A 25,526-nucleotide genomic window follows, 5' to 3' on the forward strand; every position below is an offset into this window, starting at 1 on the left:
AGGGGCCCGCGGCTAGTGGAGGCTAGGGGAGGCCGACAGTGAAGGGCTTGGGGAAACCGACAGCGGGTGGATGAGAGGAGGTTGGCGGCTTAGGTAGGTGGTGAGGGTGGCGGGTTAGGGAGAGAAAGGGCGGGGTTTGGAGGCTTCAAGCTAGCGGCCAAGGGGTTGTGCTAAGTAAATTAGATTCAGGAATTGAGCACTTTCCTAATATGGATTATGTCAATTTAGGAAAGAATTCAAAATATAAATTTGAAATCAGATTTTGAATTGGAGTTCTCTCCTAATCTTCATGCTCCACTTTTGGAAAGAGGTAAGACAATCAATTTTGGATCCATGGGAGGGAAACGCCGGCGGTTAGGGTTTGGAGTTTGGGTGGCGTTTGGCTGAGGAAGGGATGTAGGTTAAGTGGAAGGGATCTTGTTGAGATTGACCGATGGCTTGAGAACTTGAAGTGGCCGGCGGGTGTTTGGGGAAGAAGAGGTGGCCGGATGTAGGGAAATGGAAGAAACGATAAGAAAATACTACGAGTACTAATCGTGAGTCTCAGAATCTACCAGCGGCTGACGGGTGATGCGTGACCCTCTTTTAGGGTTTCTCCTCTCAAAAACTCACAAAGAGATCAAGAATAAGAAAGCTGAATTTTCATTAGTAATCATTCTTCATCCCATTACAATAGAAGAGGCCACAATATATAGGCCTATCAAATAAAATAACAATGACTCAAATTCCCCTTGGGCTACAACTCAAACACACTCAAAAGAAAGGGTGCAATCATAATTAGTAAATAAACTACAATACATAAATACATCAAAAATAACTATTGTGAATCGTAGCCATCGATTTATGATTCCTACGCTGATAGACTCGTCAATATCGTCCGATGTCCTCATCACATGGCTTATGTACTGGCCTTATTATGTTTGTATTTTGAATCCATGGTTTAATGAGTGCTATGTTGTTTAGATTTATAATTTCTATAGGTATGACAAAGATAGCGCTAAAATTGATGACTTGTTGAATTATATTTGATTTTGATTTGTTGGCAAGAGTTTATTGATTTGAACTTGTTAATTTAAAATTAATGATTTGAACTTGTATACTTGGATATGTTATGTTAAAGCTTTAGAGTTTTGTTCTTATTTTAGAGAAAACATATGAAACATTAGTGGTACCAATTCTTTCCATAAAAAAGAGAAAGCTACACTAAAACTTCAAAGAAATCTCTCTAAAATCCCCATAACTAATCACCTTATTTGAGAAGTACATATTTCCTTTAGGGCTCATTTGGTAGCTTGAAACCAAAAAGATATTATTTGTTAGATTAATCAGTTGGTTCAATGTAATTAAAAATTAAAATCAATTTTAAAATCCACTGACCCTCTTAAAAATCTCCTCAATAATGTGTTGATTTAATTTTCACTCATAAAGTCAGTGAAATGAAAATATCATGTTTTAAAAAAAGTTACAAGCAACCAAAGAAGCTCTTAACTCCAACTAAGGCTTCATTTGGGACAGCTTTTTTATTGCTTTTTAAAGCAGCTTTCTAGTATAAAAATTTTAATATTTGTACTAAAAAGCTGTTTTAAGAAGCAACAAAAAAGTCATCCCAAACGAAACCCAAGTCTCCAAGTCCTTGTGGTAGTTTTCTAGGGGAGTAATAGTTATGAGAAAGTGAAACTCTTTTCAAAAGAAGTTGTTGAATTGCTTTATCATTCACAAATAAATCAAGCTACAAGGCACAACGTTAAACATCAATGCTACATCTTATCATATCCATGGCCTCTACCATTGTAATTGAGCAATGGTTAGCCACTAAAGAACAAGAATATATATCCCCCTCCCCCGCCCCCCCCCCCCAAAAAAAATAAAAAAAAAGGCAAAATAGTTATAACTTGCATTATCTATGTATAATGTAAACCTCTACAACAATCTTCCACGGTTTGAATTGGAGCCTTTGCTTTAAGCAACATTTCCTCATACTCGTCTTCTGGATCAGACAAAGCTATGATTGCCCCTCCAGCTCCAATGGATGCTTCTCCTTTGTGTATAACAATGGTTCTAATCACTATATTAAGATCAAATCGTTGGTTATATGAGATGAATCCTATGGAACCCGAGTATACACCTCTTGATGAACTCTCAATAGAGTCAAGCAGTTCCATAGATCTTAGCTTTGGAGCTCCTGTCATTGAACCTCCAGGGAAGGCGGCTTTGATGCAATCAACAACACTTGTGTTCGATTTCTTCTTCCCTTGGATTGTGCTAACCATAGTGTGGACAGTTGCATAAGACTGAACTTCCATTAGTTTAGGCACACAGTCACTACCTGGTTCGCAAACCCGACCAAGATCATTTCTCAATAGATCAACAATCATGAGATTTTCAGCTTGGTTCTTCTCACTATATTGAAGTTGCAGTCTTAAACACTCATCCTCCTCTGTTGTCGTGCCTCTAGCCATTGTACCTTTAATTGGCTTTGCTTCAAGCACTCCATTTTCATCTAGCTGTAGAAATCTTTCAGGAGAGGAGCTACAAATGCATAATTCTTCCATTGAAAAATTCATCCAAGCTGCATATGGAGCTGGATTTTTCTTTCTCAATTTAAGATAAAAGTTCAGAGTATCTGTGTTTACCACTCTCATTCTTGCCTGTGTTGTCAGACATAGCTCATAGCTTTCTCCATCTCTAATTAATTCTAAACACTTTTCCACATCTTTCATGTATTGATGCTTTGATTTGTCTACAACAAAGCTTCTGTTATATGGGATTGACAGCCCTGCTTGTGATTTTTGGATGTTAAACACTTTTGTAGGACTTTTTAAACTAAATAGTTTCTTTTCAATTTTGTTCAACCATGGTTCCTCATCGAAACCTTTTGGTGATTTCAACTTAGTTCCCAAGTTACTCGAATCATGTACTTGTAGAATATAAACATCATCATTGCTATGATCAATAACAAGTAGGTTGTCAGCAAAGAAGAAGCAAGCATCAGGGGCTACAGACTTGTGGCTATTAGATGTGGCACCACATTCAATTTTTAGATCATACCTGTATGCGGAGAAAAATTATTAGAAATTGTATGCAAGTTTCTAACAACAAGCAGTAAATAAGGGATACAATAAATAATTAATAGTTGGATCTACCTAATACTAAGTATTGCAGGTTATGGGATAAGCCAAGTTAGATTTTGTCATAAAAAAAGGACTATTGAATTATGTGCAATTCTTTTCAGTACTACTAAAGCTATTAACAGTTGAGAAATTTGTCCATTCCTAACAAACTTCACTACAAAAAAAAAAAAAAAACCCCAGACAAAAAAAAAACAACTGCAAGAAAATTTTCTTTGTTTATTAGGGTGCATGTGAGATGACTTTTTCTACAAAAAACCTATATAATACCAACAAGTATTTTTAAAAACTCAGCTTTTCCCATGGCAATTCCTCAACTAAGTAATTCTAACCAAGTCTATATACTAGTTATTTTTAGACCATGTTTATCTTCAATAATCTCTCTCGCCATAAAATCTCATAGCCATTGTTTTCTCCTGGAAGACTTCTACTTAATATGAATTCTACATCCTCTAGCCATTAGTTTTTTCCCTCGAAAAAATATGTAAACAAATTTATCTAATAAATCATAAAAAATTCTGAGCAATCAAAATACTATTATTGAGAGAAGAGAAAAAAGGCAAAAATTAACAATCACACAAAATTAAATAGACAATAAAAGGAAGAACATACCCAAAATAACCTACATATCCTCCACAAAAATTAAAGGGCAACCCTTCATAATCTTTCTTTTCATAATGAAATGAATTAAGCTCCTATTTAAAATAAAAGAGGAGGGTTAATTAATCACAAATAAACAGTAAAGCAAGCAACCAACTCTGAAGCTATTACCTTATCCAAGAAATCTAAAAAACCATCTTCAATATTCTCTTTTTTGACATATCCATTATTATCTTGAATTGATATGCAGCCGCCAGATCTGGTTATCATTATAGTGAAATTTATTAGTGTTATTTGGTTATATCTAGCATTATTAAATCGCACATGTAACTATGTTCTAATTAAACCAAGTGAAATGGATGGAAGTCAATAGAAACCTGTGTTTAGAGAGATGAAATGTCATTTGTTTCCAGAGAGAACCACCTTTACCACCCATAAATGAAAAGCGAGCCCTTCCCTGAAATTCATGAGCTAAGTTAAATTACCAGCAACAATGGACATAATAACTTTTTTGTAGGCTCCACAACTTCAAGAAAAAAAAATGATAAAAAAAACTAGTGCTCTATGTATAGATATATGCAAGTTCAATAAATTATAATTTACCTTTTCTGTGGAAGAGCTGTCTAACCAAAAAGTGTTTTCAGCATTTTTATCTCCAAATAGGTTGCAAAATATGTTTTCAGGTCCCCCAGCCTGACTTGCAAAGCAATCAATTTTCTTCCACTGCAATTTAAGATATTTGGCATCCAAACTCTTTGGTGTTGAATGGTCTCTTATTATAACTCCATTACATAGTAACTTGTTAATTTTAAACTCTTCAAATAATCTAGGTGTAAAAGAGGCCTGCATCATTTTGTACCTGGGTTAATGATTCTACTGGGTAACATAAGTAACATTAATAGAATCCAAAGTTTTTAAAATGGAGAACACTTCCGCAAGGTAATTTAAAATACATCAATTCATCAAACATATGTTTTAACTTTATTTGAAAATTGAGTAAATGGTCAAAATAATTTTTAAATTTTCTAAGTGTGTACATTTTAGTAAATATACCTAAACTTACTAAATTTGAACCAATTTAGTTATACTATGAACTTTTTGTTTCTTTGGACAAAAATTAGAGTGAGGGAATTTTGAACTGTTTATGATCAATATCACTACTTAATACTATCAGGATGACAAATAAACTTCTAGTAAGACCAAATTATATGTATTGACTAGGAATTGTTATATGTATTGACTCTTCGGAAATTAAACTTTGAGTTGATGTTTACCTTTGGTTCTTGATGCAAGGTGGACCTCAACCCATAATTAACAGTCATCTTCTTGAAATTCTCAAAAATTTGTCTACGGTAGCTAGTGGCAATACTCTCTGGATGAAACTGTGTACCAAACCCAATTTAAAAGCAGAATTATAAGAACAATAAGTTAAGGAAATTAGATTGTACAGAAAGATACCTGCACACCAAAATGAGGCCTAGTGGAGTGCATGACACCCATAAGTATCTTATTTCTGTCAATGATTTTTGAGTTAGTAACATCTTTATAACCTACATAGCTAACACTAGCAGATAAATCACCAACTTGTAGCAATTTATTTGTTTGAAGAGTTGGGCTCATGTCAGATTGTTCAGTCCCAAGGAAAGAATGTGTTTCCTCAGACGTAGTCCATGCTATAGGAACAAGTTCCCTGGGAAGTGATTCTGCAGCTACGACAAGGGAATGATATCTCATGACCTGCAATTGATACTAATTTAGTTTTATGAAAAGATGGATCATGTCTTAGTTGTTGCTAGAAGTAAAATATGATATCCAAGCTATAAATTTGTATACTTTTTTCATAGAACGAGAATCTCTTGAAGCACAGGCACTTAAATTTTGTCGAAGTGAAAAAGCGAAAATTTTGAGAAATATTTTGGGGATGTTTGGCATCCTACTTTAGGTGAGATTTAAGAAATATTGATGAACAGATTTTTGGGGATTTTAAATCCTCCCTGTTAAACACCATTATTAATTAAATATTATACAATTCACAAGATTGAATGAAGTTAAAAAATTTCTTTCTCTCAAAATCTTGAAACACATTCAAATAATTTAGGAGAATTCAATAAGATTTTATATTTATCATGTCAAATAATTTTTAAAATTTAATACTAAAGAATTATTGTTCCTTATTTGCAAGATTTTAGTGAATCCAATTTATAGCCAAAAAATCCCTTTGGCACCAATCAAGACTAAGTGTTAACTTATAGCACAGTAAAAGTGCAACAATAAACACTAAAAGCACAAGGATGAATAGTAACTACACTTTTACTGTTCACAGAGAAAAATCAAATGATTCTCTGTGTCTGGTCTCCGCACGTAATAATCTCTCCTAAGATTGAGGCACTTCCGTATTTGTAATTTCTTCCTTTATATTCATGGAATTTGCCTTACGTGTATTTCATGTAAATATTTATACCAAATAATAAAATAAAGAGAGATTTATGAAGCATGATGATTAGTAAGTCACCCAATCCAACAATATAATGGGGTGGGATATGCTCCTAGTGCCGCTACCCAATATCTAACCTTGCTATTTTGCGGGTGATGATGGCATTCCTTTAAGTTTATTTAAAATGCAATGCAGATTCTAAAAGTTCTTAATAAAAAGTAGTTTTCAATAGCTACGATATACTAACCTTAAATCCTGAGTTTCTTCCTGACGGTATACCATTAAAGAGTTCACATCCAGTATGTTCAATTTCACTGTACAATAAATAGACATACTTGCTTTTAAGAATCAAAGGTATATATCTGAATATATGTAATGATGTGATTATTTAAAAAGTTGTAATGAGTCTACCTTAGGCGTCCATGAATTGGTTCAGGGGCATGAATAACTTGAGCACCATAAATATATCCCAATGCCTGCAAAATAATTAATTATGAATAAAAAGAAGCTAGAAGTATGTCAAATAATTTAAATTCTTTTTCACCATAAACATATCCTTAATTTTTTAATAAAACCAAGATATAACTATTTTTTAGTATTAATTTCATCTTTTTAAAACTAAGATTGGATAAAAATTATGATTGCTAGAAGCCCACCTGATGGCCTAGACAAACTCCCAATATTGGTATGTCCTCACATTGAGCGAGTATTTGCAGGCATACACCTAAACAACAAAAAAATAAAATATATAAAAGCAGCTAGCTAGCCAAATAGAAATCAAATTAATTATTACCTATATCTTTTGGGGAGGCTGGAGATCCGGGGCCTGGTGAGATGATGATGTTATCAAAAGCATTTTCTTTGTATAAGAAAGGTTGGATGTGCTCCCAGCTCCATTCATCATTGTGAATGACCACAGGTGGAACTAAAAATAACTTTGGTTAGTTCACAAACAAACAAACAAAAACAGGCCTAAAGTGGATCTATTTCAAAACTGATATTTGTATTGTAATTAAGTTGCAAAGCTTAATTATTACAAGGCAAATAAATAGCCATCAATTTCCACTGATTGGAAGAAATTCGCTATCTATTATTGCATGATGAAGAAGTTAATGCGAAGTCGTTGTAAGAAAAGAATATAAAAGGATAGGTTAGGACACCATTAATAATAATTAAAAAAAAAAAAGCACCTCCATTAACAATAGCGAGTTCCTGGTAGATGTTGTAAGTGTAGCTGTCATAGTTATCAATAAGCAAGGATCGAACTTTTTGCTGTTTATAATTATGAGCAACAGCACTCTGTTCATCGTCGTCATAACGGTGCTCCGCCAGCCGCTGAATAGAGAGCGGTCGTAGCGCCGGCGGAGGTCTGGAACAGATCCTTCTTTCGGGTCGGAACGTGAATCTTGATGTTAGGAATTTGTTTGGAACGGCTGTTGAGCCTGGGAGGAGCGAAGACGATGGCCGGAACCTAACAGGTGTAGTCATGGTCATGGTCATGCTAATTATTGCTGATTGCTAATTGCAAAGGAAGGATGGTGGTAGACAATGGAACTCGGAGAAGAAACCCAAAAGCGCGCCTATTTAGAGAGAGGAGGAAGAGAGAAACGGCTAATAATATTAAAATAAAAATTATCATTTGTCTTAGAGGAGGAAATTTGGTCACGGCAGTTTATTTTTTATGCAAATATATTGATCAAAATATCTCAAGCAGAATTTTAGAAGGACCCTCGAGCAACGTGGAGGAAGACTATTCCTTCCTCATCTGAGTCTGAGCTACGACAAACAGCTCAATATTAAAAATTTGTGTTTTTTGCGTTTGAAGCATCTCTCTGCACATGACATTAAGCATTTCATTACCTGTTTTCAAATGGCACGCGAGTCTTATTTTTTCATAAATAAAAGAAGGAACTGCTCTAAACTATACAGTTAAGGCTTGGATTTAATGATGATACACAAAATAAAAATATAAAAGAAGTAGAGAGTAATGGGATGTTGACCGAAGATAAAGACATCAAGAAGGTTAAAAGATGTGACCTGTTATTTTTTCTTTTCGTTGGAAATGAGTTGGAGTTTCCACTAGAATCAAGGAAGATGCATAAATGATAGCAACTATTTGGACTTTAGAGCTTTTTGATCTTTGGCCTCCTCTCCTCAAACTTTGTCACCTATCATCACCTACAATATCGACGTATGTAATCACCAATAAGACTAATGCATTCTATAGACACGAACTCAAACTCCTAATGTCTATAGTTTATGTTTATTAATTTGTATTAATGTCTCCCTAATCATATGGAATTGTATCATTTATAACTAGTGACATACATTAGTGCCTCCAAAACCAAAAGAAAAGGACAATATCCGCTATAAATGATACATAACCAAATTCATTTGCTCGAGTAGGAATATTGATACAATATTTGAGTTGAAAACTTTTGGAATTAAATTCAAGACCATTTAAATCTTGATTAAGCAAACCCATAGTCAAAACAAAAATCTTGATGGGAAGAGCTTAACAATACCTTAAGAGTTCCAATCAGAATCCAAAACTTAAACATTTTAATTGGATGACTAAATTTAAGAGTACTTATAATCAAATTAAGTATTCAATAAGAGGAATCCAATGAGTCTAAGATCATTTAATTACGGGGTCATCTAGACAATTAAATGATCGTAATTAAATGATAAGTAATAGTAATTTATTAGTAGAATCAATGCGAGCCATCTAATTGAGTGTTTTAGGATGTTGACCAATTTTAATAAAATGGAATTCTAAAAATCTATTATAAGATCCATAGTTTCCACGTGAAAGGGGTTCTTCAAGCTCAAGTCTTGACTTATAATTGGGGAGAGCTTACATTTTTAAAGAATTCCGGAGCTCCATGTGATTTTTAATGTCATTGATCAACAACTTCAGCTACCATCACCCATTATTATTGCCCATTTATCATCACCTAACTTTCAATGATTGACTATAAATTTCTAACCACCATCAACCAATTATAACCTATTGATCACCTTCACTTGAGTATGGCCTCCCAATTATCATCACCCAACTACTATTGCTCAATTATCAACGCTCATCGTCACCACCAATATTGACATAATCCATCTGACTATAAGGCTAATGCATATTATCAACACTAACATCAGTGCCCATTGAGTTTACCACCTACTTTAGCCAAAAATATTGATGCAAATAATTGCTTATAATGTCGATGCACACTGTTGACAGTAACGTCGATGACCACTAACTCATCACTTACTATCGGCAACAAACTTGACCCACTTTATCATCATTAAAATTAATTGATGTTGTTGACACCAAATCTTACTCCATATATCAATAATAAGATTAATACTAGACTTCTTATTCTTTGTTTTCCTTTCCTTACAATAGAACAATCAAACAAACCACAAATAATTTATGGAAGATAGATCACATGCCTTAAATATCTTAAAATTCCATCATGTAATTCATCATCCTCAATTAATATCTAGTCCTTTGTAATTATAACGTCCCAAGATTTAATTTGGAATAATTATATCTTTTATCATATAATTATATATTAGAGCCACTAATAACATCCATATACAAATTTATTATAACAAAAAAAAAAACATTTTATTTCTTCATCAATATATATAGTCCCAAAAGAATTATATACAATAGCCATGGACTACCATCAATTACAATAGTTTATTATAATTTCCATGACTACCAAAGGATAAATGATAGAAAGTAAAACACTTATGCTAGCAAATATGAATTATTCTTACTCTATTGGTCATTATCCTTCCCTGAAACATGTAAACTACATAATGATCTAACAATCCAATACATCACCAAAATATATAGCTTCAATCAATGCACGAAAAGTTAAAATAATATGCATGAAATCATTCAAATCAAATCAATATGAATATGTAACAGTCATTATAAATAATATTAATTCATATAAATAGTAGCATATTAGTATGAACTATGGTGATTAGTGTGAATAGTAATATATATGTAACATTTTTATTAGTGTAATCTATATTATTCATTTATATGCCAGAATAGGAATCTAAGTTCCAAATTAGTATCAATTATCACTAACTCTGTCATATCCCATTATATCATGTTGAATGTGGTGTGAAATGTTACCATGTGAATCAATGTGATTGTATCATTTATCAGTATATGTCTATATGACATTGGTATCAATATTTCTTGTTTATGTACTTGCATTTATCAATGTATCATTAATATCATGAATGTCATTTCTATGTTATGTCATGTATATCAACATATATGCTGTTATGCATTTCATATATCATATTAATATATGTATAACATGTATCATTATATCATGTAACAACATTAGTATATGCATACCATATATCATTGTATAATGTATCTTATACATGTATCAATCTGATTATATATCATGTTATATCATATAACTTATGCATGTCTCATGTTATGTCATGTCTTATCATATAAAATAATATCATGTACACATATCATACAATACTATGAAAGTTAGGGCATTTGGCACAATGATATTTTTTTGTATCAATCATATCATGTATTGTAGGCCAAACCTATAGGAATAAGTCATACCAGTATTAGTCTCATCAATCATGTGATGCCTTGGGATGTAATGAAAAAATTGAACTTACTTAAACCTATAATTAATAAACTCATCCTCCAATAACCACAACCAGAGCCACTAATAAATGCAGCATAATCAACTTTCATTCCATTAAATTATAAATACATAATTTATAGAAAAAATATTTAGATATTAGAATAAATAAATTGTATTACAAAAATCAGTACCTCAAGCACTAGACCTCATAAGCCTTCTTCTACACTCCTCTACTCAACTGGTCCCTTCCCTTTTCCTAAATTATAAAAGAAATAGAGTGAGCTTAATTAGCTTTATAGGCTCCCTCCTTCACCCTTCACATGTATCAATATTCAATTCAAACATTTAAAAGCAATTGATTAAAGTAAAACATAAAAACTTATGAAACAATTAAACAAAACCTAAATATATCAGAGTTCCAGTATATACCTAATCTCAGGGCTAGCATTTAAATTTTTATATCCCACATAACCACTTTCATAAAAGTCTCCATTTAAGCTGGATATCTTGCATTGCTATTTATAATTACATTCATGATTACATTTACAAGATAGCACAAGAACTTACTCATAGATAGAATTGATAAAGCTAGCATTGAAATCGATACAACATAACTTAGCATGGGGCAGATACACTATATAGCATACTGGTATGACATGTTGATATACATGTACATCTTGTATGATTATTAATAAAAACTATATTATCGAATCATTGCCATGAATATAATTGATAGACAATCAAAATATGCTTTATTGTATAGTACCTAACATTACTTTATAAACTTTTAATGACTACTATTCTTCTTTGATATAATTTTTGTTTTACTTATCATTTTGAATTTCTATTGATATATTGATAATGATAGTTTATTTCATATTGATGACTACTAATTTTGTATTGATGGAGTTGAGCATGCATATTGATTCTTTAGATCTTGTATTGAGTGTATAGATGGGTTTTAATTACTTGTTGGATTGTGTGCTCATTATGTGACATTAATTAATGTTCAGGTTCATACAGGGGACCAGCTGAGTGAGATTGATCAGAGCCAAACTTCATATTTTATTTATTTTTCTTGTATTCTTTTTTTTTTTCATAATCATAGGGGTTGTAATAGATGAATGTTATAGATTAAACTTATGATTATTGTATATGGATTTTAAATAGTGATGTATATATTGATGCTTTCATGGGTTTAATTGATGTAGAATGAAATCAGTGGCTCTGATAGATTAAAGAGATGATAAAAAGATGTAATTCTTTTAATTTAGGTCTGGGGGCATTACATTGTATCTGGTGCTGAAGCCATCTTCGCTATATCATTAACTTTCACCCTCAATTGATGATAATCAATCTAAGAAAATATTGTTACTCCTTCCAACTAATCAAGCATACCATCTATCATGGGCAGCGGATGCTTATTCTTCATTATCATTTTTTCAGCTCCCGATAATCCATCCACATCCTCAAAGATCTTTCCTTCTTCACAATAATATAGGAGCTCCCTAAGGCAATCCATTAGGCTTGATGAAACCTCTATCCAATAGCTCATGTAATTAGATCTTCAACTCCATGTAATTCCCTAAGTGTCATCCTATACAGAGTCTTTACTATTAGAGTTGCACCCGACGCCACCTTAATATAGAATTATATATCTCTCTGGGGAGAAGACCCATATAACTCTTCAGAAAAAAATATTAGGAAATTTCTTCACTAAAAGAACATATTTAAGATCTTTAACAGATTTATTTAAATCTCTTACATAGGCCAAAAATACATAATCACTTTTTCTTTAGGCCTTATCCACTTGTAATACATATATTAAGAATGATAAATAACTCTTATCACCCAGAAAATAAAACATTTATCTGTTTACACATAGACTCACTCTTTCCTTATAGTAATCGATCTGAGCCTGATACCTACTCAACCAATCAATGCCTATTATCACATCAAACTCCTTCAAAGTTAACATATAGTGTTCCTACTAAAAATTTCAAGCTTACACCCACATACTTCATTAGAAAACATCAAATTCCTCGTCAAAAATTTAAAAGATTGCTTAGGATATAATGAAATACATGCTAAACTTAAATCATCTAGAAGACACCCATGTATAAAAGAATGATTGGCACCAAAATAAAAAATAATATTATAAGATTGCTAAGAAACGTATGTCATACCTAGCATTACCTCTGGTGCCTCCCTCGTCTCTTACTCAGTTAGAATGTAAACTTTAGGATGAACTGGAGCTGCACTCAGAATAATTGAAATGGTCTTCCTCCAACTTTGCCTCCACTACGAGGTAAAAAAGGCCTCATTGATAGCTCTAGAAGGGGCTAGATATTTCCTTTGACTACCCCCATCTTCAGGTTTATCTTTTGGCGCTCTATGCGGACACTGTGCCACTTTATGACCTTCTTGGCCACATCTAAAGCATATACTCATATATAGATAACATCGGGTAGTATGTCTCTGCCTATAGAAATCATAAATAGATGCACTGCTAACAGTTACATATCCTCTAATACTTCTAAATAATATCGATCCTCCCCCCTAGAATCACCATCTTCCATTCTAGATCTCTTACCACTGAATATACTTCTAGAAGGTTCTCATCAAAAACTTTTTTTCTAGCATCCCATCAATAATGGATGGACATCAAATCATTCTCCATCAACCTCAACTTTCTACGAGCCCAAAAAAGTCACTAATATTAAATAGGACCATGGATCCCTTAAATTATCTCTCAGACCTAATAGAATAACTCATAAAAGTCTATTGAGCTATTCCTAACTGATCTCTACATTCAACTTGCCCTGAAATATCTCTCTTTGTTGGCCTATCCACTAGTGCTCTGCTTCTCCATCTAAAAAAACACTACCAATGAAACTCTTTTTCCCTCCAAGCACTGTATACTATCAAAGGACTACTCTTATCAAGTAATCCTCAACTGTTTAAGGCTTAACAACACCCTAAAAATGAGATGGCTTCAACCTCAAAAATAAATGCAAATTCTTATCCACCTCACCAAAATTCTTCCCCCCCCCCCCCCCCCCCCCCCCCTCTTTACTGTATACGTTCTACCCTGAGCCTCACTCATTAGACAAACCACTAACCTAGCAAGCTACATCATTGAATCAAAATTCATCAACATGATAGTTCTTTGATATATTGCAGCTTGACTGAAACTTTATTTATTAGTTGCCTCTTGCTCTTAGGCATTCATGATACAACAAAAAACTTTAATATAATTAAGAATAGAGGAATTCAACTATACAACACAATTAACATACAATAGTCTATACTAGACTCTAAACTCATTACCCATACAATTCATTTTTCTATAGATTTGGTTATAATTTCTAATCCTTCCAAATTATTACTCTAAGACCACCTATGACGCCCTAAGACCTAATGGAAGGATTGGACTTACTTAAACTTATAATTAATTAACTTATCCTCCTATAACTATAACCAAAGCTACTAAATTTCCAAAATATAAATATAGAATAATCAAATTTAATTCCATCAAAACATAAATACAAAATCCATAGCAAAAAAAATGTATATATTAGAACAAATAAACTAGATTACAAAAATCAGTACCTCGAGCACTAGCCTATTTCTACACTCTACTCAATCAAGCCCTTCCCTTTTCCTAAAATCTTAAAAATAAATAAAGTGAGATAAACTAGCTCAGTAGACTCCTTCCTTCACCCTTCATAGGTATAAATATTCAATGCAAATAATCAAAGAAACTAATTAAAGAAAAATATAAACTTGAGAAATAATTAAAGTATAAATAAAACCTAAATTTATTAGTTCCAGTATATACCTAATATTGGGGCTAGTATTTATACTTTTATAACCACATAACCACTTTCACAGAAATATCCAGATGCAGTACAAAATACACATTCTCAGATATCTAGTTGCATTTCACTTTCATATATACTTTTCCAACAAAATTCAAATAGAGGTTCAGAGTTTATTAATGCATATCTCAAAATATTTCTTTAACTTAATTCATTAAAACACCAACATGTGAAATGAAATTATTATAATGTATATGTCCTGATGTTTGCTTACAGCTTTATTTTCACTTATGTCTCCCTTACCTCCTGCATATAGCATGTGGGGCCAAAATCTCTGCCACAATCGCATCATGCAGATGGGGCCGAAAGAGTATTTTCAGTGTTACTTAATCCCCCAAACCTACTTTCAACAAGTGAGACTAGAATCCCTCCCATATTTACATCAGACAAATAGAGTTGAAAGAGTACATTTAGGTCCCTTATAATATAACAAAGAGTTCATTTTTCCACATTTAAGTACATAATAGCTTCAATGCTATGTAATGAAAAGTGCAATCTAATGTAATAATAATTAAATTAGATATTTAATATCATATTCAAATGATGCATGAATTTCCAGTAATATGCCACATGCCACTATTCTAACCTAACACCACTGTGCGCCCACAGAGTCTTCTAAATTATCTCAAACTATTCTCACCTGAGATGCAGCACTACACCGCATGCCCAAACATATTTTTTTAATCTAAAATCCTGAGAGTTCAATTCTAGAGCATCGTTTACACTGGCACCACGATGCCACAAAGAGGATTTCATATCTTGAACTTTAACTTCTTAGGCACCAAATCTTGGTTACTTACAATCCTTATAAGCATTGTAAGGCTCATAATTTCTAATTAATTTAAAGTTAACAATCATTTATAGAAAATTACCCAAAGTTCATAGTAAAAAAATTACAAGTCAAAAGTTAATAAGTCAGGTGGCTTCATGTACAAGTCGTCGCTTCCCATCAGTCATATCATATATCATTCTTCTTATACTTCTCTTTTATTATATTTTTGGATTACACCACAAATATTTATTTAAAGAAGTCTACCGGCCCACCTTTTTCTACTAGATAATATATCTTTGGCCAACCTAAATCAATCACATCTTTAGTTAGCCTTTCTTGTAGATACACACATACACAAAGTTATGCACTTATCATGTGTAATAGATGAAAATTATATTAGTATCATAGACTATAACAAATATATATTTAGTATGCCTATCAATATGTGTATCTTATTATTGCACTCATGACGTCAAAATGCATGTTATGTTAGATTAACTATAATAGATGCATGTCATATCATGCCTAATAGAATAATTGTATGAGTCCTAATTCATTTCTAATATGCCTTTATTCTTATCATTTTAGGTACAATATCATAATTGTAAAACCACCCAATAATTTTGCAATATGATCATGTCAAGACGTTCATTATGAAGATATTTACGACATATCAAAAGTTATACAGTAAAAGTTCGTTAAATCAAAAGATAATACATTTCCATGATATCAGAGAGAGAGAGAGAGAGAGAGAGATCTTAAAATCAAAATCATTGAAAATATAAGTAAGATTAAGATTATCTAACACGATCAGAACAACTTTGTTAACTGAAATGATAGACATAAATGACATGAGGTAAACTTTCTCTCTCCTCTCTCTCCTCTCTCTCCTCTTCCTCGTCCAAGAGCATTGAAAATGAGGACTTATGGGGATGGCTTTTGTACTTAAATGCAATAGTAAAATGAGATATTAAACAAAATTTCAATGACCTAGCACCGTAGTCTCGAGATCACAGTGCCACAACGCAGACCCCAAACACTATAGAATAGAAAAATTAACGCTAATATGCTAAAGCTAGTGCCTCCACCCCTAATCACTTGGAGCACTCCAAATAGAGAGGCAAGTGCCAATGCGCTCACCAGCACAATGTCAAATAGCTCCCAGCCAAATTTCCATAAATGCAAGATTTTAAAAATGATAAATAAGAATTTATTAATCAATTAAAATTTGGGTCATTATAGTAACAATACCTTCGACAATTACAGGGAAAGACATTGTTTTTAATTGATGACATACATTGATAAAGTTATTTCCTACAAAATATTCTGATAATAATATGGGACATGAAAAAAAAAACAGGAAAAAAAAAAAGACGCTTTTGTTTAATTCGTGCTATTTGAGTGGATGGAAAGTTGAATAGCCCAGCGAAGGATGGCTCTGTGGGTGAGGAGTGGAGGTTATGGTGGGATCCGGCGTTTTCCGGGGATATTGCTACCTCGTCCACTTGTGGCAGCAGAGAGAGCATGGAAGAAGGGCATCGAGAGGAAGGGATGGGTAAGGGCGATGCGCTGTTCCTTGCAATGGGAAGCTGATACCCAGCCTCGTGACGAGGTAAGGGAGATCGTGATGGAGAAGGGCGAGGTCGGTATATTATCTAATCATCTTTTTTTTTAAGTTGATTTCTCCGTAAAAGGATGCAGAAGAAGATGTCGAACTCTCCTTTTCTTTTGTTTGGTACAAGTATTTTTATTGTAGTTTTGTGTTTTTTTTTCCCCTTATATTTTGTTTAACATTTTGTTTTGTGGTTCATCGGTAATGGTCAATGGCGATTAGATGTTTTGATGGATGAAGTTGTATACATTAAATGCTTAAGATAAGTAAGGGTTTTTCTTTGCCTGATTTGATCATTGAGAAAAATTTGTTACTTTTAAGTTTATAGTTTGTAAGCATTTTGCTTATGTGAAATATTATCATCAAGAAATCTTGCACACAAATTTTACAAGGAATTCCCAAATATGGTTCGTAGCGTGCAAGACTATTCGTGTTAGTAGAGAGAAAGTTAATGTCTTAGCAATATACGAAAATCTAACACACAAAGATAAGAGAGGGTCCCAAGCGACACCAAAGTTTTTATAGAAAAATTTGAAAAAAAGAAAAATAAATCATGGGTCTAACCATAGTTGTCAATGGCGCAAAATAGCGCGCGTCATGACGCACCTATGGCGCCATGTTCATGGCGAGGCGCATGTGTTTAAAATAGCGCGCGCTATTTGTGCCACATGTGAGTCATGGCGCACGGCACAAAATTGCACGCCAAATTGTTTTTAAATTCATTATACTGCATTGCCCTAATTTCATGAAAGATTTTCAGTTTGTTGCATCTGTCGAATACATCCCGTAGTCCCGAAGTCGAAGTCACTGATCTGTCCCAAAGTTGAGGGTTTTCTATTTTCTGTTTGCTGCATTCGCTGCTTTCGCCCAATCGTCCTGCAGAGTAGTGCTTCCGTCAAATCCGCCCCCTCCTTCGTCTGTTCCAATAAAAAATCTTACCAGCTGACTTCGATTCGCAACCTCCGTCAGGCCATCTGTTCCGCACAGCTCTGTTGTTTTGCACGGCTATTTCTTACAAGAATTTAAACTTACAGGTATGCTCGGTACCGCTAGGTACATGCTCGGTACCGCTAACTCCATGCTCGGTACTGCTATGTACATGCTCGGTACCACTCGGTATTGCTATGTACATGCTCGATACCGCTCGGTGCATGCTAGGTATCGCTAAGTACATGCTCGGTACTGCTATGTACATGCTCAGTACCACTCGGTATTGCTATGTATATGCTCGGTATCAGTCGAACTTATATATGTTATGATTGTTTTTCATTATTATGATAGCTTGTCTTTCATTTTTAATGATATTTCATATTCATGTTTGTTATTTTATAAATTTATTTAGTTTGCGTCATGTTCAAAATGGCGCGCGCCGTGTGCTATGCGCCATAGCTCCAAAGGGACCTTTGCGCCATGATGTGCCATTCGTCATTAACAGGTATGGGTCTAACCAAGTTGAAATGATTCAATTAGTGTTTACTGTCGATTACAAATAATGCATTTCTCCATGATTGGGGAATGGGCTGATACAATATAGCAGATATAAACTGCGGAGAATAGATTCCCTGATAAATGTTGTAAGAGTCTTGTGACATGAAAGTTTCCTTCAAGCAATCATTTGATGTATGTTTGATTGTTCTCCTTTAAGGAGAGGAGACAAGAGACCAAGAAGCCTAACATAAATATGCATGATATATCATCAAAAAATTATTTTGATCAGACATGAATCTCAAGGCAAAATCAAAAGTAAAGTAGACTATGCATTGAAAATCAATAAACAAGCACTTTGTACATCATAATAGGAAAATAATATATTTTCTTCAAGCCCTTATACCTTCTGTTAAAAATAAACTCTTATGACTCTTTATGCTAGCATATCAAAAAATATGCTTTTATGAATCCAATGCTTAGCACATATCATATATTCATAATTTCAGATCCTCAAGAATCTCTATGTATATAGTACTATAACAGAACTTCCACCGTATACCAGATCTCCTTAGAGTCATATTTCAAGAAGGTAAGTATATAATTTATTATATTGTAGTAAAAGAAATATAAATAAAGAGATTTTAGAATTTCACAGAATGCCTTAATAATAGGCAACAACACTATTTACATAATTTCATAATGTTACCAAATTATCAGAGATTGTTTAGAACATTTAAAGCTTTTATCATATTGTAGTCTTATTTTTGGGCACCATAATTATTTTCTAAATTGTCAAAAAATCCATATTTTTTGGTGAAAATTTCACATAAAAATACATAAATGTCAAGAATTAGTGTATTTATAACATACAAAAAGGTTTGTGGTGAAAGTTTTACGGATCATGGTTTAAAATTGCGCAATATGAGGCTCGCCTTGAGGCCCGCCTTTGCGCAATTCCAGTAAAAAACGCCTCGGTGCTTACGGCTCGAGTTTTTTTTATGAGGCTTGCGCCTCAACTTGGTTGAGGCCCGCCTCGCCTCACTGGCATGAGGCTTACGCTTCACGCTATATATAGTAAAACTTACATAAATCTTGAAGTGAATGCCTGACATTGGACTCTATATGAGAGGAGGAAGGGGAGAGAGCAGTTCATCATAATGATAATTCAAATGAAGAACCCCTTAGTGATGACAGTGTTGATGACTTATGAGTTCTTATGTGATATGTCATTGTTATTTATTTTTGGAAATTGGAATTATATATTAATGAAAAGAATACTGGGATTTGGGAAAGATAGAATTTTGAGTTGAACTATATTTCATGTTGTCTTATTATTGGGATATTTTGATTTCACTTCATATCTTATGTTTTTTTATGTTTAATATTATTCACTCATTAGTATATAAAAAATTTATCATTTTATGTTTACGCAATCTTTAATTTTGAGGCTTACGCCTCGCCTCACGAATGAAAAATGCCTCAATCCAAATACGCAATTTTAAACATTGTTACGGATACAAAATTATTCTCACTTTTGCACTATGAAAATATAATTTAATTTTAAAAAAATTCCAAAATTCTCACTTTTTTAAAAACTAAATTGGTGAAATATAACCTAAATTGATTCAAATAATTTCTTGAATTGGGTTGACAATAGAAAACTCATCGAAGTTGTCAAAATCCAACTTTATCTCTCTAAAATCTCTCCCTTTCTTAAAACAAATTTTAGGTATTTAGAAAATGCTTTTGAATATTTTTTATAAAAATTTGACCTAGCACTGCAGTGCTCAACTTTGCAGCATCCTAGCACTCCACTGGAGAGCACAGCGCCGCAGCGCTCGACCCCAATGCCGCAGCGTTAGTTCATTTTTTCAGAAATCGGATGGAGAGCTGAAAGTCGCAACACTCCAATAAGAAAATTTCATATTTTCATACACATATACAGATCTCCAGAAACCATTTCAAAATGGATCAAGAATGCTTAAACACCCAGAACATTTACAGGCATATGCAAAAGACAAATGTAGAAATTCCACTTATCAGACTGGGTCAAAACAAGTGCATTGGCTCACAGATTTAGGAGGTGTTACACCCGCAACCAACTTTCTTGAGAAGGTGTTGACAAGCGGCAACTGCCTCTTCTCAATTCTCCCCTCTTCCTGGCAAAGAGTTGAAGTCAAATCCTCACTGTAAGATTGTAAGTTTCATCAGTGATGGGTATAGTTCAAGGCTCTAGCTCTAGAAAGTCTCTTCTTCCTTAACAATTCCACTCAAGAAGTGGTTCTCTGCATCCTCTCCAATGCTCCCGTAATCATTTGTCCTCTTCCCCTCAAATTCAGCAAGTTGGTGAACATTTTCGAACTCTTAATTCTCTATATCAACATATTCCTCTCCTACTATTGGGTGTTGTGCTGCTTCACGCAGTACTCTACTTCACGTAGTTATTGGCATACTCCATGCTTATCTCACCTTTAAAGATGTTAAATCCAAAACCCAATTATATTGACAATATTGAGTGAAAAAAGAATAGATAAATAAAAAGAGGAAGAAGAATTTTAGAGTAATAAGTTATTCGATTTTTTTAAAGTATGCTTAATTTGAGAAAATTGCATTAAATTTCATAAATAGAGCTCACCCTTCACCCCCTATTTATAGATTTAGGTTGTTACTTTAGTGTTATAGAGTTGGTTTCATATATAGTTATATGAAAAATAGGAGAAAATAAAATAATTGTGTTGCCTAGTTAAAAGATTTTACTTGATGAAGTGGTATGCTGAGAATTAAAGAAATCGTTGGCTTGGTATACTTTGATAGTCAAATAGCCGAGTTGCTAATTAATAGTTGATCTTGATATATTGCCCATTGAGTAGTTGTCAAGGTTGACTTCATAGATAGGAAGTCATTGGGGCCGAGTAATAAACTTTACACTCCGTATTGGATGAATTCTTAGATCATGGTCACTTGCTTAAGATGAGTTCTCTTGCAGGCTGACGAGTATGAGATTGAGTAGTTCGAATTGGCTTGACTTGAATGGCTTGATTTTGCTTGGGTTTTTTTGATATAAAATTGAATGGATTCATGCATAAAACTTAATAAAAAATGACCCGACAGCAATACTTGGGAGGAAATGCTTCTTGGGGAGTCTTCTTTTGATAAAAGCGATTACATATAGGGTTAATTTCAGCAACGTGTGAGAGAAAAGCCAGTCGTTGGAAAATTAAGATAGAAAGAGAGGAGAGGAGAGGAGAGGAATAAGAGAGAATGTAGATTTAATTAAATAATCTTATGATATAGCTAAATAAAGTAAAATAATTTTGATATATTTTTATATTCATGATAAAATTAGTAAGTCCTTGCAGAGAGGATGTCCCCTCATGAGTTGTTGCTAAGTTTGTGGATATTTTGGGCACTATACAGCAGGATTTACATTATTACTCCATGGTCTAGTAAGTGTGTAGCCCATTTTGATCACCAAGAGGTTTACAGTCGTCGTTACAATTTCCATGAGACAAAACAAACTTGCAAAGGTTTGGAGATGGCCAATTTGTCATGAGTGGCGAGAGGCAACTCCCGAGAATTCAGCCGTGGATTTACAGGGTCATACCCCAGCCACATACTAGTTTAAGCAATCACAATCTTCCTGAATATTTATTTTTATTTTTATTTTTATTTTTGCTTTACTTTGCTGCAGCAGCATATTGGAATTAATTGCGACCTTTGTAATGGTATTGGGTGGTTGATTTGTGATTTCTGCCAAGGACAAAAGACAAATGTGAAGTCTGAGAGTAGTAGCCGTTTCTATCGTCGCTGCCCATATTGTAAAGCTGTAAGTCTGATACTGCGGAAATAAGGATGTTTTTTAGATAGTTTTTTTTTTTTATAATTTTTTTGATAGATTTTTGTCAGATTTGTTAGTTTCTTCTCATAAATTTTGTGGTAAAAATGAGCATTTCACAATCAAGTATGATAAGAGTGTGATGGATATATAAAATAAATAAAAATAAGCAATTGCCACCTTTTTTAAAAAAAAATTATTGTTTCATATACAGAAAGTACAATATCCAAAACAAAACCCAAGAGCAGTGCTTTGACCAACCTGATTTCCTTGTACCAATCCAATCACAGCTTATCAGAGCTTATAAGACATTGGTAAACTGTGATTGTCTCAGCGATATCTAGCGCGAGCTAGTGCCAATTGGGAATGGATTTATATCCACATAATTTATCCTTACTAGTTTTTTTCTTAATAAGTGTGGCCAATCAAAACAGCTCATGCCATTGAGAAAAGCACTAATACTTCACTTATATATTGCAGGTGGGATTAGTTTTATGTCCAAAATGCAAAGTTTTCAAGTGTGTAACCTTCCCAGATGTTAGCGACAGTAAGGCATGACTTCTTCCTCGAGCATGTTGTCAGTTGTTATTTATAATTTGATTTCTATTTTTTATTTGTTTGTTGAAGTTTTAACTTACTTTTTTATTATTGCTTATTGCAAGTATAAATGCCGTCTTTCCTATTAATGAACAATTGCATCTTACCTGCAAACTTTTTGAATTGAAAGAATGATTGTGGAGCTTATCCAAAATAAATACTGCATCATCATTTGCATGCATTAAAAAGGGTTTACAATTTGTCAATGTATTTACAGCTGCATGAACTATAGCTCTAAATACAGGGCTGATGAGAGCATTTAGGACAAGATAGTAGTCGAACCTGCCTATCAAAACTAAATCACGTACATCCATGCGGTAATAAAGAAACAAACGGCTAGCTTGACTCCATTTTTGCTTAGCAAGCTTTAACACCAGTGTAATATTATGGTCTTTTCAAGTCAACTTTCAAGTTACCTATCATTCTCAAGTAAAATATTACCATATATATATATATATATATAATGGAATGCTCAAAGCGCTTGGAGTTTTCATATCCTGCAAGAGATTCAGACTACTTTCAATTGTTTACATATTCTGATCTCCAGGGATCAAATCACCTGTACTTTTAAAAAAAGGGCTAAAATTACAAATTTTAATTTCATGCAACATTTTCAGGCCATGAAAAAAAAAAATGTTAGCTTAACAGTCCTCTAACAGAGGCCCTAACAATCCAACATAGCATTCAACCAAAAATCATTGTTCAACCAATGAAAAATTATTACATACAGAGTTCGAACGTAACTTTGCACCCGGACTTACAAGCTATAAAAAACACATATTAAAATCTACGTGTAAAAAAAAAGTCTCATGATTTCCTTGAATTCCGGCCGTAAAGCTATGTCTAAACTCCGCACGTAATAATTTCTTTTCAATATATACTTCGACTTGATCCATGCAAGGCCGACCACTAAAAGGGCATTTTGGAACTTGCTTTGGATGACCAAGGAGACTGCTGGATGCATGGAAGGTTCATGCTAAGGCTTTTTCTATCAACGGCTGAGGAAGATGCAAGAAACTTGCCTTCATTCATGCATCCTTGGGTATAGCCACATGTGGGGGAAGCTTCCATGCAGATTGAATTCTAGACAAATATTCATGGACCTTTGCATGACTGTCCACTTAAGCCCATTTTATACCTTTTTGCCCATCAAAATGAGATTCTTTGTATTCAAAGTGACTGTTAAACTTAACTTTTGATTATTGCTTTAGAAGTTATGTACATAGCTTGATTTTAGCTTGTAATGATTATATTTTGGGATATAATTGACAATTTGCTCTTGTTAAGATGATGATGCTGATGATGATAATAGAGAACCTCGAGCAGGCACATTCAAGACATTTAAACGCATAATTAATCATTTCTAACTCAGCCCAAACTTGGCATGAGCTGAAAATCTTAACTTTGGAATTTAGGCTAACTTACTTCTCAAACTAGTCTAGAAACTGCGCATACTGGCAAGTTCCAGTTTCTGCTCCCTCCTACACACAACTCCTTTGCATACTTTTAACCAATTGATCGAATGAAGTCATTACATGTTAGCGTTTTGTGCAGTTTAGACCCCTATTGATTAATTAAAAGCATCCAAATAATGAAAATTTATCTTAATAATTTAAAATACGTTCCATATTAATAAGCAAAAACAGAGCATTATTGTAAAACGGACCAATTAAATTTATAATCAGAACATAATAATAACTGTAAACAAAAAAAAATATTACCATATATATATATATATATATAATGGAATGCTCAAAGCGCTTGGAGTTTTCATATCCTGCAAGAGATTCAGACTACTTTCAATTGTTTACATATTCTGATCTCCAGGGATCAAATCACCTGTACTTTTAAAAAAAGGGCTAAAATTACAAATTTTAATTTCATGCAACATTTTCAGGCCATGAAAAAAAAAAATGTTAGCTTAACAGTCCTCTAACAGAGGCCCTAACAATCCAACATAGCATTCAACCAAAAATCATTGTTCAACCAATGAAAAATTATTACATACAGAGTTCGAACGTAACTTTGCACCCGGACTTACAAGCTATAAAAAACACATTAAAATCTACGTGTAAAAAAAAAGTTTCATGATTTCCTTGAATTCCGGCCGTAAAGCTATATCCGAACTCCGCACGTAATAATTTCTTTTCAATATATACTTTGACTTGATCCATACAAGGCCGACCACTAAAAGGGCATTTTGGAACTTGCTTTGGATGACCAAGGAAACTGCTGGATGCATGAAAGGTTCATGCTAAGGGCTTTTCTGTCAAAGGCTGAGGAAGATGCAAGAAAGTTGCCTTGATTCATGCATCCTTGGGTATAGCCACATGTGGATGAAGCTTCCATGCAGATTGAATACTTGATTCATGCAAGAAAGTTGCCTTGATTCATGCACTTTTGCATGACCGGCCACTTAAGCCCATTTTATACCTTTTGGCCGATCAAAATGAGATCCTTTGTATTCAAAGTGACGGTTAAACTTTACTTTTGATTATTGCTTTAGAAGTTATGTACATAGTATGATTTTAGCTTGTAATGATTATCTTTTGGGATATAATTGACAATTTGCTCTTGTTAAAATGAAGATTATGATGAT

The 25,526-nt window shown here is 33.5% G+C and overlaps 2 protein-coding genes across 10 annotated transcripts; one reads left to right on the forward strand and one right to left on the reverse strand.

The window, feature by feature from the left end:
• Positions 1 to 1,859: 1,859 nt before the first annotated feature.
• Positions 1,860 to 7,884, reverse strand: LOC110116014 (probable aminodeoxychorismate synthase, chloroplastic). Its single transcript, XM_020849439.2, has 12 exons — positions 7,353 to 7,884; positions 6,956 to 7,087; positions 6,819 to 6,886; positions 6,574 to 6,638; positions 6,410 to 6,476; positions 5,187 to 5,465; positions 5,003 to 5,110; positions 4,332 to 4,571; positions 4,106 to 4,185; positions 3,900 to 3,987; positions 3,741 to 3,823; positions 1,860 to 3,048 (listed from the first exon to the last, which is right to left on the reverse strand). Exons 1-12 carry the CDS (start codon positions 7,660 to 7,662, stop codon positions 1,902 to 1,904), a joined length of 2,667 nt encoding a protein of 888 aa, XP_020705098.1. The 5' UTR covers positions 7,663 to 7,884; the 3' UTR covers positions 1,860 to 1,901.
• An 8,949-nt stretch (positions 7,885 to 16,833) lies between these two features.
• LOC110116019 lies at positions 16,834 to 25,510 on the forward strand. Of its 9 annotated transcripts, none has more exons than XM_028697494.1 (4): positions 16,834 to 17,067; positions 22,187 to 22,321; positions 22,811 to 22,877; positions 23,875 to 24,213. In XM_028697494.1, the coding sequence occupies exons 1-4, from the start codon at positions 16,888 to 16,890 to the stop codon at positions 23,973 to 23,975; spliced, it is 483 nt and encodes a 160-aa protein (XP_028553327.1). In that variant the 5' UTR covers positions 16,834 to 16,887; the 3' UTR covers positions 23,976 to 24,213. The 9 variants fall into 9 exon arrangements, with proteins under 9 accessions (XP_028553327.1, XP_028553328.1, XP_020705101.1 ...); XM_028697495.1 differs by having other exon boundaries at positions 22,190 to 22,321; XM_020849442.2 differs by lacking the exon at positions 23,875 to 24,213 and adding an exon at positions 25,153 to 25,510 and having other exon boundaries at positions 16,838 to 17,097.
• The last annotated feature ends 16 nt before the right edge of the window (positions 25,511 to 25,526 follow it).

The sequence above is a fragment of the Dendrobium catenatum genome, unplaced genomic scaffold, assembly GCF_001605985.2.
Source record: "Dendrobium catenatum unplaced genomic scaffold, ASM160598v2 fragScaff_scaffold_945, whole genome shotgun sequence".
Lineage (NCBI taxonomy): Eukaryota > Viridiplantae > Streptophyta > Magnoliopsida > Asparagales > Orchidaceae > Dendrobium > Dendrobium catenatum.

Coding starts and splice junctions, on each gene's coding strand:
- LOC110116019 (XM_028697492.1), top strand. CDS start 16,888: ATGGCTCTGTGGGTGAGGAGTGGAGGTTATGGTGGGATCCGGCGTTTT. Junction 22,322..22,810: donor GCTGCCCATATTGTAAAGCT/GTAAGTCTGATA, acceptor TATATATTGCAG/GTGGGATTAGTTTTATGTCC. Junction 22,878..23,874: donor CTTCCCAGATGTTAGCGACA/GTAAGGCATGAC, acceptor TGGATGACCAAG/GAGACTGCTGGATGCATGGA.
- LOC110116014 (XM_020849439.2), bottom strand. CDS start 7,662: ATGACCATGACCATGACTACACCTGTTAGGTTCCGGCCATCGTCTTCG. Junction 7,088..7,352: donor ACTCGCTATTGTTAATGGAG/GTGCTTTTTTTT, acceptor AGTTATTTTTAG/TTCCACCTGTGGTCATTCAC. Junction 6,639..6,818: donor GAGTTTGTCTAGGCCATCAG/GTGGGCTTCTAG, acceptor ATTATTTTGCAG/GCATTGGGATATATTTATGG.